The sequence below is a fragment of the Papaver somniferum genome, chromosome 3 (genome assembly GCF_003573695.1).
Source record: "Papaver somniferum cultivar HN1 chromosome 3, ASM357369v1, whole genome shotgun sequence".
Lineage (NCBI taxonomy): Eukaryota > Viridiplantae > Streptophyta > Magnoliopsida > Ranunculales > Papaveraceae > Papaver > Papaver somniferum.
Window position 1 is genome coordinate 38,997,103 of NC_039360.1, and position 13,722 is coordinate 39,010,824.

Consider the following 13,722-nt stretch of genomic DNA (forward strand, 5'->3'; position numbering starts at 1 on the left):
ATGATATTTATAATGCTAAATATTACAAGCCTTGGACACGCACCCAAGTGTCCAAGTAGTTTCGATAACCGCCAACTTCAACTGCCACCTTTTGTGTTGCCAAGCCAATTGGTGCCACACCTGTTCTTGGTGGTTATGAACACTCCCACATGGTTATAAACTTATTTTATAACCGTTATATATTGTCTCACACCATTGGCATGCTTGTAAAGTCAATAACCAACTCCTAACTGTCAATTGAGCCATATTGCACAACTGTTGCGCATTACTGACTTGGACTTTATCCAATGCACGGCCAACATGGATTGCAGTCTTCTTGGCATAGACAATAGACAACAATATTTGTACTTAAATCATCTTTGCCACTTCCTTAGCTCATTCTGGTTATTCTTGCGTCATATGCTTTACTTAGCCAACTTGTTGACAATAGTAATGCGCACTCTCGCATTACTAGCTTTTTTGCACTTCCAAGATTTGGCCAGCCTTGGACTACTGCATCGGAAAACTCTTGGCCTATTCTACACTCTTGCATCATCCTTGAGTTTGGTCCAACTCAATCCCATGGATATGCCTTAATGCCAACATTGCATGTTGCATTTGACAACTTGTCCATGTCTTTCCAATCCCTCAATAAAGGTTCATTGTGTTGGCAAATAAGATTTATTACTTATCCAATGTCCTTTACAGTGTAGCGCCACCTTTACGCGTCACTGGCCTTGTAGGGTCTTGATATCTTAGCACTTGACAGTCTATGCGATCACGCGCAACCTTTGCACATCACTGACTTGACCCACTATGTTGTAACGCGCAATCATTATGCATCACTATCCTGGCCGGTCATAGTAACTAAGGTGTTAGGTCTATAATAGGTTCTGGTGTTAATAAATATGTGCATGGCATGCCAATTAAGGGGGAAATTAAAGCATGTAATATAAATAGTTGGGTTGCATATCTCAGATCTTTTGAAAGGGTTAGTGCCCTCAAGGTTGCTAGTATTCAAGATGTAGTCATTATATCTTTGTTCCTCCTTCTCTTCATCATCAGAGTAGCCAAAGCCTGGTGGGTAGTCTTTAGTCTTTTTGGTGTGGGAGGGGGTGCATTTCATGCTGTCCAAAGTCCTGCCTTTTCTCTTAGATTCAGGAATGGGTTGATTGAACTGCTCATTTCTTGAAGATGGTTTCTTTTCCAGTTTTCTTTTTTCCCAAAGATGTTTATTGTGGATTTTGAGATTAGCTTTTTGGGTTGGATTGAATTTCAAAAAGGGTAGGTAGGTCAGCAAAGGGGTTTGGGATGTTGAGAGAGACTTTGGGAAATATATCAACTCCGTAAGTGTCAGAATGCAAAGTGTCATTATGAAGTCTAGCAACATCTTTGATGTTGATTCTTTTTTTCCTATTAGTATTTTTTTTTTTTTGTTCCCATTTCTTGACTTCTTTCTTTTTTTGATGATGGCAGAGGAAGTAGGATCACTTTTGAGGGTATTAGCTTGAGATGAGCCAGCTTTGAAATCTAAGAAGTCATTTCTACCATCTAGAACAAAATTGTTTTTTTCCATGATGAGTTTCCTTTGTGCAATCTTCATTTTGATAGCAAATTCTTCTGTAGCATCTTTATCAGTGTAACCTCTTCTCTTGGGTAGGATGTGTGTTGAAGGAGAAGTATTTTGGGTTTGTCTTTGGATATGAGTTGTTGTTGAGGGATTGCTCTGAGGTGTGGGCGAAATTGTGGCATTAGCTTGAATAACTTCACATCGAGGACCATGATGATCTAAGATTCTACAAACTTTGCAGAATTGAATACCAGGTAGAGCATAGGCTAATTCAAGCCAGTGGTAGGTAAGCATCAACTTCATATTTCAAAGCTCTAGTCACATCAAGAGTTAGAAGTACTTCAATATTTTTTCATCATGATCTCTTCCATAAGGCCTTTTGGCTTCTTGATAAATTCTAGCTGGTCTTAGCATAATGCTAATATCTGGAATGATATGTTTTGGGACCCTTTTGACTAGAACCCAGGCCATGACTTTGTATAAGTTATCTTCATCAATGAACTCAGGTCCTTCTGGTGGAACTTCAGTGAGAAAAATTTGTTTTCCAAAAATGCCTCTTGTTCCTCTCTATCTAAAAACTCTGTAATCTTTCATGCTTCCCAGTTTTATAGAATAGTAGTTTCTTCTTCTTTTCCAAAGATTGACCTCAGCATGTCTATATAGTTCCCAGTTAGAGTTTATGAATCTAGATATAACTTTGGTTTAGTATGAGGTTTTGCTGCAGAATCTACGAATGAAATTCCATTTCCAGTTAACATCTTTCTTTGGTATGATTTTTTCTGGATTAATGAAGATTTTAGGGTAAAGGTCTTCTGGAATGTTGATGGTATTATTCATTTGTTCTGTGAGCTTTCCAATGTTTTCTTCTGGCTTAGAGTTTGAAGCGGAGACCATGATGATGATAAGAAGGAATAGATGGTTTTTAGTATTGAGTGTATAGTCTATGTTGAAGTACCAATATACGAAAATATGATGGTAAACTTTAATTTGAATTTCGTGTTTTGATTGGTTACTCTGAGAGAAGTACAACACGGGTTTAGGAATCTTGAACTGAGTACGACCAGTGGTGAGAAGATGACAAACAACATGTATATTTTTCTGAGAGTTGAAGTGGACAAGCTAGTTTGTAAAAGTGTAGTTGCTTGGGTTAGGAGAGGTACGTTTGACTCGGATAATGACTACACCATTGACTACTAGCATATCCTTAAGTTTGTACCTGCGAAAACTATAATAAAAAACATCAATTTTGTCATGGATGTATAGTAATGTGGGACATTATAAACATAACAAAGGATTTTCTACCAAAATCAACAAGGAAACTCTATGGTATAAATCAGAATTATGTAAGACATTCGAATAATCTTTTAGCCTTAGGAATTCTCCTCGTGAAATGAGTGCCAGCACTTATACATGTTTAGTGTGTTGCATAAATTAGTTTGTTTGATTTCTATTGGGCTTCAGTTGCTTCTTTGCATAAATGATGCGTGTTGCATCATCATTCATGTTTTACATGTTGAACCCAGTTCCTTCTTTATCTGACATAACGTTTTTGTAGCTATTGTTACACGTAATTTCAAGTTCCCGACTGTTACGAGGGATCAACACTGTGTGCATCTATTAAATCGAATAGTTCATCTCCAAATCTAAATCCAAGCATCCTAGCCATGTCGCTTGTCTTCAACTTCGGTTTTGGAACATTTTGTTCCTTCAACCATGAATACACAATGAAAACTTTTTTCATCACGAACAACTCCAATGCCTCAGGGTTGAACACAACTCCCATTCTCATGCTCATCTGTTAGGAGAAAAGAAAAACACATGTTACAATCACCAATTCAGTGTTTCATGTTATCTGAGCTTCTTCTGTCCTCTTACTCATTGGTGCAATAGGTCATTCTTGTGAATTGGTAGATGTAACTAAGAATAATGATTCAGACATTATAATCTGAGTCTGTAGCCATTGAGTCAGATGTTTAATACAATTGTGCTAGAAACTGACTTAGACTTGAGTAAGGTTCACACACCAAGTAGTAAGGACAAACACCACATTAGCAGCGAATGCTACTTAAATTACCTGGTGAGGAACTACCATAGCAGCATATCGTGCAAGCTCTCCAGCACGCCAATCCAACACCACGGGCAGCCATGGATAAGTTGCATCAAGCCTCACAAACCATAGTCTTATATCAGGGAATTCGGATAGTTCTCGAGGATCGTACGGGTCTTCTCTTGTATAATTTAAGGTAAAACCAACTGTTTGCTCTAGAAGTTCCTTTGGGTCAGCTGCAAACAATATTTACACGTGTCTTTAACAAGTGTGCAGAAGAACTAACTAGCATTGGTGATAAAAGAATTTTGATCGACATATCCAGTGAAATAGTGCTGAACTTAAAAAATACCTTCTGCAAGCGACTTGATTCCACTTATTCTAAATAATGGAGATAGGTCAAGACGCTGGATGTTTTCAGTATCAACAACTATCTCAAACCGCCCTTCTGTTGGTGGCATTGGCGGCGTAACTTGTGATTTATCTGTCAATTAATATTTGTTTAGGTACAATTAGTGAATAAAAACCAGACAAAAATTGTTTTCATTTACAACTAATAAAACCCACGTAGTTCAACAAGTTATAGCGGACCGTTTGGGATGGAACTGAATTTCTTTTGTAAAACCTGAATGTGTGGTGCGTGTATTCTTCTACAACTATGTAGTCTTACCTTCTTCATCTTCGTCAGTAAGTGATAGATCAAAATTCCCTGAAGGATTGAATGCAACGGAGGCCATGAAGTTGTGCCGTCGATGTGAAATCGGGAGAGATGGAACTGAAGTTGACACAACGGGTCTGCAACAACTCCATGAAGTATAGGAAGTAGAAGGCTGGTTCGGTTTGGGAAGAAGAGGATATGAGGATGTGGTAGCTGCCAGGAGAGACATTCAGGGGGTGGTTTATCTGTACGAGAGAAGTCTATGCAAGGCATAACAGTTGGTTTGTCTGGGTCAACTTTTATCTCATCTTTGCAAGGTTTATCACATTCACTCATTTTACATGCTTTGGGCACCCAACATATGCCTCAGGGCATCCACAGATATGTTCCAGACTGCAAAAAAAAAAAGGTTTGCAGAGCCTAATACCTGAAGTAGTGCGCGTGTTGGTAAATAGTGGTGTATGATAGAGGTAGTTCCAGATTAAATCTTCCATTTTGCGTAGGATTATGTACAGCCTAAGGCATCAATATCCCTGTCAAGAGTCTATATTACTTGAAATCAGCTCTGCAGGTTCACAGGGGCAGATTGCAATTTCACACTTAAAATTAGAACAAGGTTCTTGCTCTGTTCTTTTTTAATATGTAGGGGCAAATTGAGTTATCAAGCTTGGTATCCAAGGCTGATGCATCGAATCAGGAATCATCAGAGTAAGAATTTCCCAAAATGCTTCATGATATAAGAAAATAACAACGATATTGTGAAGGATAGCACGAACAGAACTCTCTTATAAAATAAAAATATGATCAAAAGAATGTGATCGCCAAACAGATACTTTTTACTGGATACTGTTTTGACATAACTAAACCATAATATCTAGCTAATCAGCTCCTTATAACCTATAGGTAACACTCGCGATTTGTCAAAAAAGTACGAAAAAAACACCTCACATTGCTGTAAAGGCCTTCTTTCCACTACCAGTTGAAGACCCTGCTGGGATGACCTTCAATACGTTAAACCTCACTGTCTTCGACAATGGTCTGGAAACAGGCAAGAAAAAGAATACCATTCAGTACCTATGAACGGATGAAAAAAAACATTTGACTTTATGAGTAGCAAAAGGGAAGGGAGGATCCTTGGGTTTAATCATATACCTGCATTGACCAATAATAACGTGATCTCCTTCCTTGACACGGAAGCATGGGGAAATATGTGCAGGTATGTTAGAATGCCTCTTCTCATATCTATAAGAAGATTAGGGCAAACAACAGAAACAGATAAGCTTTTCGAACATCAACAATTAAGAAAAATAGATCATCTGAGTCTATAGAACCTCTAATGTGGTTCTCACCTCTGGTATTTCTTGACATAGTGCAGGTAATTACGGCGGACAACAATGGTCCTCACCATCTTGGCACTGTGACAGGTACCAGATAGAATACGGCCTCTGATAGAAACATCGCCAGTAAATGGACATTTCTTGTCAATATATGTACCTGCATACAAAGTCATTCATATCAATTTAATAAAAGCTCATAGCCACAAAAACAAATCCGTTGCTTTAACAGTGTTTGAATGCAACGCCAAATAAACATCATTAACATGCAGACGTGCCAAGCATAGACTTATAAACAAGTGATTACATAGTAGAAATGAAATGAGCTGCACCCTAGACTATATGGTAACCAATATCTTTAGTCTTACTTCTCTAATGTAATGCATAATTATTACTAAAAGCTATGAATATTACAGCTTGATAGAAAGAAAACAGAATGATCCCAGTTACTGCAATCACTTAAGGGTAATACGTCCAACTGATGCGAAGTATCCAGAAACAGATTGATTCCCTAATGTTGTGCCAGCCCACGAAGCATCAAGATAGCCAACAGAAGAAAAAAAGAAGAAAAACAAGAAACCCCGCTACAGAAGTACAAACTATATCAGGATAGTGTATATCACAATAATCTACATCCGACTTAGGTTGCCTTGTTTCTACATAATCTGACCAACTACACCCACAGGAAACAAACTTTAGGGCCGAAACAACCGAGTAGATCCACATCCACTTCCCCACCAGACATTTAAACCAAGCAGGATGCACATACAGTAGGGTATTTCCATGTTTTAACTTACTGTTAAAATAATCAAACACAAGAGTCCCAAGAAACTACATACAAAACATTGTTTCAAATCCTACATAAAACTACTTCAAACCAGAAGACACTCCATCCGCCCTGACAATGCCTGAACCGACAAGTGAACACCACAGCATAATGTAGGGTATATTTTCAAAGATGCGAGAGAACGGTAGTCCAAAACAGGAGTAACGAAATGCCACAAGACACCTAAATGTGGGTTAGCCACTTAATGTTTGAGGCAGCTAACACATGATGTATTCGACCGAAATAACTACGAAAAATGTCTATATACGTTGTTCGATGAAAGAGTGACCATTCTCAATACTAATTTCAATCTACTTTACTAAACCAACAAAAATTACACACTGCACAAAATCAATCACAGTTGTCAAAAAAAAAAAAAAAAAAAAAAAAAAAGAAAAGGAAAAAATCAATAATCATACCTTCAATTGCTTCTCTGGGTGTCTTAAATCCTAATCCAACGTTCTTATAGAAACGGTTTCCACCCTTCCCTGGCCTCTTGCCCTTTCCTGATACTTTTGAGCTGCAAATTTTCAAAAATACCACTAAGTAAGAAGAAAAAAGATCATTGCCCCCACAAATTAATGACTGAACAATGTAAAGAAGAACCAAAACTTAATCATGAAAACACACACTTACCATATAAATACCTTGGGTTGCTTAAGAAAAGCCTTCTCCGTCTAAAATAACAGAGAAAACAGCATATTACCAAACAGAAGATTGATAAACATTCAAATATCTAATTGAAAAAAATTGTGGAGGTTAGGTACGAACCTGTTCTGCCATGATTAAAACCTTAATCAGATGCTCCGGTCTGTAATCACTAATGGCCGCTTAGAGATTCAATAAGAGGTGAAAATATAAAAATAAGAATTTATATTAAGATGAAAATTAGGGTTTTGGTCTTTCCAGGCCCACAGGTCACGGAGAGATCACAAATGGGCTTTTCGGTAGGCCTTGTGCTCTTAGGAAGTATCTCCCACAAATCTTAGCCTATGTGTTATTTTCTTGTGTTCGATACTTAGATTGATAGATTAGCTTTAAATCAAAAACTATAATTTTTAGGTAGTTACATAATAAAATTCGGCTTATGATTGAAAAGAATTATCAGCCGAACTACTCATTATTCTCTCACTTTGAAGATGCCAATGAACAGTTCGGTTAATACTTAAACACAAAAATGATAGGTGGACTTCATTTTATGAAAAACTAGGGGTGTGCAGAAAAACCGAAACCGCGGATTTCACCCGCAACCGTCCGCAAAAGTGTGGGTGAAAACCATTCCGCAAGAGTCAATGGGCCGGACACGGTTGAGTTTTCAAATCCGCAAGGTTTAGCGGTTTAGTTGCGGTTAGTTTTGTGAATCCGCGGATTCGCCCGCACCGCAGGACAGGATAGGAATTTGATAGAAATACTAGGGATAATATAGGAAGTATGAGTTTGATATATAAACATCTTATCTTTGTGAAACCTAAAACAGTTTCACTTCACGCTCAACCTTCTTCTCTGCTTATGAGAGGTTCTTCATTTCTCTACTCTGAGTAGCTCTCTGCTTATTAGATTCATTACTAAAAAGTATTGGATCGTGCTGAAAAAGAAGTTAACGCACTGCCTGATTGCTGCAACCAATAAGTTTATTTATCTGTTTAATTTTGGATTCAATTATAGAAAAAAAATCTGGGTTTTTCATCTTTAAGTCTGAAACACATGAAATTAAACTGGGTTTAGTTTGATTTGTGAAAGTAGACTACAATTTTATAAGAAATTTGTGTTGAATAGTAGGTTTTAGGTTTTATAAGAAATTTGTGCTGAATAATAGGTTTTAGGTTAGTATACTGTGATCTTAGTAAGTTGAATTTGGTGTTTTGATTAGAGGTTTGTGATTCATCATAACCCTAGAGTACTGAATGAGTAATCTAGTCTAACATGCTGTCTAAGTGTCCAGTATTTCTCAGTTACAGGTTCCTGTCTCAACTCTGGTAATTTTCTCAAAGCCAAGATCTCTATTATTACTATGGACTAGTGCTAAAATCTCCGATTTTATCCATTTGTTGTTTTCTTTTCAGTTTCAAGGGAAGAGGTTTTGAACTCCACTTTCAATCAGGTATATCTATTATCCTCCTAGTGATTCTCCAACTCTTATATCTTTCAGTTGTTCTTCTTTTTGATTTTCATGTTCTTGAGTCATTGGATTGCTGCTTCCATGATTTGATTGTATGTTATGTGAGTAATCCATGACATGGGTTCTGTTTGTTATGCCTTAAAAATTTTGGTAGTTTGGATAACTTCACTCAAATTGAGTTTTTGAGACATTTAGTTGATTGATTAAAGTGGATTTGAAATTGGGTTTGGTGTTTTTTTTTTTTTGTGATTGGCAATTCTGAGTATGTGAATTAAGCTCTAAACATATTAAAAGCTGAAAATTTCAGTTTATGTGAAAACCATTTCCACCATTATTCGTGATGGAGGTAGTTAGCATCAACCTTGAGATGTCAATATTTTCTCTTGAGATGTCCAACACTTACTGTCCACCACCACCAGTTGGATTGATGTCCAACACTTACTGTCCACCACCACCAGTTGGATTCTCTGATCTTGATTTAGGTGATATTGTATATTAACACTTGCGGACAATGTCTTTTTGAGTCATAAAAGTTTATTTATTTTTATTACTGAATTTACCTAGGACTGCAAGTGTTTGATTGCTTCAGGAGAACGTGAATTTGTTGTAACATTTTTCGTAATAATGAACTTTAAGTGTCATAATTGCTTTTTAAGAGTATATGTTCTTGGAAATTGAGAGATGTTTCTTTGAGTCTGCGACGACTACTGATATGCCATAATAGGTTTGGTACTTCATGATACAAGTAAATAGAGGAAGATGTTTATGCTGTGTTTATGTTGTTTCGGTACGAGGGAATATATACTCATCTTACCTCTTAACACTATTTGATAGATAAGTATAGGGATCCAAATTTGTGGTTTTATTATATTTCATCTAGATCCCAAGTGGTTTGCAACTACCATCTCAGTTGCATCTGAGGAATATTTTGAGTCGACTTGCTGGTACCCATTCCATTTTTGTTTTGTGCATGATATCCTTTCTCTATATACTGTATACCTAATAATACCATGACCAGATGTAGCAGCTAATGTATTGATTGATGAAATGTTATCACTACCTTGCCTAGCTTAGGAGTATCTACTGTGTTGATGGATTACCATTTTCTCTTCACTTCTCTTTAGAAAAAGACTTGAATTCAGTCAAGTCATAGATGATTTCCTATATCTTATCGATCTCTCTAGTCATTTTATTCTTCTTTATGTCCATCTCTGGAATGGTGCATTATGCGTAGCTCTGTTTTGTTTCATGGTTTTGAGCAAGAATATGATAGTGGTTTCTGTCATGACTCAGTTTTTTTAGTCAATTGGTAATTGTTATATGATCACAGTTCAATGTTATCTAATTGCAAACATTCATTCTCATTTTACAGATGCGGAAGAAATATTGAAAGAAATTCCGGACATATCAATTATGGATTGAATGAACAAGTACTCAAATCCAAGGACTCTTTTTTGGCAGCATAATTTCCATTGGCTTGGCACCAGACTTGTTGCATTTTATAGTTTACCTTCCGTTGTTGCAAGAATTAGTACTTTTTTGTTTCTGTTAAAAAAAACACAATACTCTTTTGTGTTGCCAGCACTATCTTTTGTGTTAAAATTTCCTGTTTCTGAACTTAGTATTTTTATTTTTTTTACTTTTTTTTCCTGAGTAAATCCGCGGTTAATCCGCAACCGGCCCGTGTCAACCGCTGATCCGCGGATGTGAAATCCGCGGGTGATTGGACCGGACACGGTTTGATTTTCCAAAACCGCAATTTTGACGGATTGGTTGCAAGTGACCCCTAATCCGTAACCGTCCGTCCGTTGCACACCCTTATGAAAAACAACACTAAATTCAGTTGTCTTATTTTATTTTTTTCTCGAATCAGTCGAACCTAAGTTTAAAAATTACAGAGTGAAGTTAGTGAAGTTTGGTTGCTAACGTGTCAGACGAACTAATGTGTTTTAAATATATACTAGGCTTAACCTGTTAAGTAACGGCACAGGTATAATTTTTATTTGATATGTGTTGATACATGAAAAATAACACCCCTTAGTGGGTTGGGGATGCCCCAAAAGAGTAGGGATAAACTTGGGTCAAGAAATAAGGATTTGGGGACTAAACCCAAGCCCACATAAAAGATACCCATAAAAGGTGGAAGGACAAAGGAGGAATTAACAAAGAAGGAAGAGGTTATGTTAAGGAATGTTATTAGTGGTAATTAAGAAGGTTTAGGACATGTGGCATGATGTCATGAAAATAGGGGTTTTTAGAAAAGCCTATATAAGGAAGAACAAGGTACAATGGAAAGACAACTCTCTCTCTTATTATTATTAGGTATTGTGAGGTCATGTGTAATAGCTAGGACGGGTAGGACCTAAACCGAAATTTGGGTACTAACATTTGGCGACCACACCCGGAGGCTCGTTCCTAGTTCACAATGACCCATGCAGAAGGCGCTAACTCAGGTGCATCCGGAAACCCAAGCACATCCATGCTTAACCCAGAAGGAGAGAGAGTTTGTATTGTGACAGACCCAATTACGCAAGCGAAGAAATAAAGTGCTCCGCGCGAAGGAGATAAACAACACGAGAGCGAGGAAGCATCACCCACTCATCCCTCCCTCGGGGAGATGCAAAAAGAATTGGAAAAGCATGTACGAAGGGAGCGAGAGCTGAAAAACTCATGAAGATGGCTAGCGCGGGAAAAAACGTCAAAGAAACAACACAAGATGCGGAAGAAGAAGTTGAAGACGAACCAATGGCTATGACGCAAAAGGCGATTGCAAGATACTTAGAAGCGAATTACAGAATTATGAAGCAAGACAATTACAACTTCATGGAGAGCCCTTACTCCTCGGAAATCATAGAATACCAGTACCCGGAGGATTATACTTCACCAAAATTCAAAGTCTACAATGGCCAAGGTAACGCGAGAGAGCACCTAAGTCGATTCCTTTCTACAATGAATGATCGCGCGGCATATGGAAAGCTATGTCTGAGAGAGTTTCCGAAGTCATTGACTGATACGGCATTCACCGGGTATGAAAACATCAAGCCAGGAAGCGTACATTCATGGTCCGCCATGTCGACACTTTTCCTCGGGAAGTATTCGGCAAAAAGGAAGATCATAACCATAGACTTGAGAAAGTGCAATCAGCGCCTAGGTGAAGAGATAGGAAAGTACATCGCCTGGTTCCTCCTTCTCACTCTCGATTTCCATGAAGATGTTAAAGAGGAAGCGCTAGTAGAAATTTGCGTTCGAGGAATGACCCCATCCTTCAAAAATAATCTGGTGAACCCCCGCTTCCCAACGTTCGTAGATTTGGAGGAGGCAGCTGCAAGGATCGCCGACTGCGTTGAAGAACCAAGCTCGGACTATGTTTGGCGGAATTCAGTTAATATCGTATCAACCGCGCCAAGAAACACTCGCTCAAGCAATAGTCGCGAGGTCTGGGGAGCACAAGCACTTCCACCACCTCTACCTTGCACCAAGGAACAAATTGTTGGACTGCTAGAACAATTGATAGAAAATAGGGAAACGCAATTGCCTCCAACAAAGGTGGATTCTAGTACCCTCGATAAAAGTGATGCGCGCTATTGTCACTTCCATTGAAGGATACAACACCCTACAATTGACTACTTTAACCTGCAGAGGATGTTTCAGAAGAAGCTGGAAATAGGGGAAATTGAAATGAACAAGGCGTAGGACAGAAAAGCAACCCAACATAATGTAATGATGTTGTCTCATGACCCAAGCGGGGATGTTTGGAGACCCTGGATTGAAGACGAGGAAGCATGTGAGTTGGATGCGGAAAACCCCGCTTTCACTAACACAGATGGCGTGGCTCATCAATTCGCTAAAACGGGGTTGGCCCAACAATTCTTCGACTAACTCGGTTTTAGTGAGGATCAAATCAAGGAAGCGTCTAAAGCTATAGCAGCCATAGCAGCAGGAAGGCCCTGCGGTATCCTCCCCAAGGAAGCAATCGTTTTCACCAACGAGGATATCTGCTACCTGACAGAGCACATCCGACCATTATATCTCACTGTTTACATCAACAGACAGCCGTTAAAGAGGGCTTTTATTGAAGGGGGCGCATCCTTAAATTTAATTTCGAGGCACACGCTCGATATTTTAGGCATACCACGTCCGCGTTAAGAATGCGAGTCACCATGGTGAAGGGATGTGGAGGACATTCCCAAACAGCTATTGGAATCGTTAACTTGGCAATGAAGGTCTGTCCTATCCGAGGGACCACGCCTTTTTATGTTCTAGAAGATGATACCACCTTCCAAGTACTATTCGGGCGAGGCTGGATGCTCAATCACAAGGTGGTTGTTGCGTCAACATACCATCAATGCGTAAAAACCAACATAGGAGGCAAGCAGTATCGAATCCCCGCCATGAGCAACCCTTTCGACCCGGAAGAAGCATACATGGCGGATGCGGTTTTCTATGATGATCCGAAAAAGGAGGATGAATTGCATGAGGTCCAACTCACCCCACTGCCAAAGTGGGAAGAAGTTGAGAAAGCGGAACCAACCAAATCTGCATTCATCCGTCAAGGATAGTGTTCCCAACGGAAAGGAAGAGAAAGCAGGGCGAAGAACCTAGTTTCCAACGCTTCTCCAAGCCTGATGAAGGGCATGTGTACCAGTTATAGAAATTAACCAAAGGAATACCCGCGAGTGAGCAAAACCATGCTGACGAGTTAATGAATGAAGAGTGGGTGATTCCCATCCAAGCCCTAAAACAATTTGTGACGATTCAAGGCGCGTTATACTACTGGGCGGACGGAGGATCCCTTGCGAGATGCATAAATAAAAGGGAAGCAGAGAAGCTGCTGCAAGGATTACATGCGGAGACTTGTGGACATACCGGCATTGTCCACTTATACAGAAACCTTCAGAGGATGGGCGTATATTTGCCAAGCATGTCAGCCCAAGCAGCAGCACTCCAGGATAGTTGTGCCGATTTTCAAGCTCCGCCACAACCTGCGGAAGTCTGCACGGTCGAGGAAGTAGACTGGAGACAACCTTACATTGACTTCATCCATCACAGGATACTGCATAGCGACAGACAAACAGCTCTAAAAATACAGAGGAAGGCACCACGTTTCTTCATCCATGAAGGCGTGCTCTACCGGAAAAGCTATGGTAACGCCGTGTTGCGATGCCTATCGAATCAAGAAGCAATAAAAG

General features: G+C 39.0%; 2 protein-coding genes across 2 annotated transcripts; both read right to left on the minus strand.

Moving 5' to 3' along the window:
• Nucleotides 1–2,878: 2,878 nt before the first annotated feature.
• Nucleotides 2,879–4,538, minus strand: LOC113355923 (protein CHLORORESPIRATORY REDUCTION 6, chloroplastic-like). The gene is made up of 4 exons (XM_026598907.1): nt 4,267–4,538; nt 3,949–4,080; nt 3,624–3,832; nt 2,879–3,344 (listed from the first exon to the last, which is right to left on the minus strand). The coding sequence occupies exons 1-4, from the start codon at nt 4,481–4,483 to the stop codon at nt 3,138–3,140; spliced, it is 765 nt and encodes a 254-aa protein (XP_026454692.1). The 5' UTR covers nt 4,484–4,538; the 3' UTR covers nt 2,879–3,137.
• A 422-nt stretch (nt 4,539–4,960) lies between these two features.
• LOC113361167 (40S ribosomal protein S11-1-like) lies at nt 4,961–7,258 on the minus strand. The gene is made up of 6 exons (XM_026604501.1): nt 7,186–7,258; nt 7,051–7,091; nt 6,834–6,934; nt 5,604–5,748; nt 5,407–5,496; nt 4,961–5,292 (listed from the first exon to the last, which is right to left on the minus strand). Exons 1-6 carry the CDS (start codon nt 7,195–7,197, stop codon nt 5,199–5,201), a joined length of 483 nt encoding a protein of 160 aa, XP_026460286.1. The 5' UTR covers nt 7,198–7,258; the 3' UTR covers nt 4,961–5,198.
• Between the last annotated feature and the right edge of the window lie 6,464 nt (nt 7,259–13,722).

Coding starts and splice junctions, on each gene's coding strand:
- LOC113355923 (XM_026598907.1), bottom strand. CDS start 4,483: ATGTCTCTCCTGGCAGCTACCACATCCTCATATCCTCTTCTTCCCAAA. Junction 4,081..4,266: donor TACTGACGAAGATGAAGAAG/GTAAGACTACAT, acceptor ATTAATTGACAG/ATAAATCACAAGTTACGCCG. Junction 3,345..3,623: donor CTATGGTAGTTCCTCACCAG/GTAATTTAAGTA, acceptor TTCTCCTAACAG/ATGAGCATGAGAATGGGAGT.
- LOC113361167 (XM_026604501.1), bottom strand. Junction 6,935..7,050: donor CAACCCAAGGTATTTATATG/GTAAGTGTGTGT, acceptor GAAAATTTGCAG/CTCAAAAGTATCAGGAAAGG. Junction 5,749..6,833: donor ACCCAGAGAAGCAATTGAAG/GTATGATTATTG, acceptor CTTTGTATGCAG/GTACATATATTGACAAGAAA.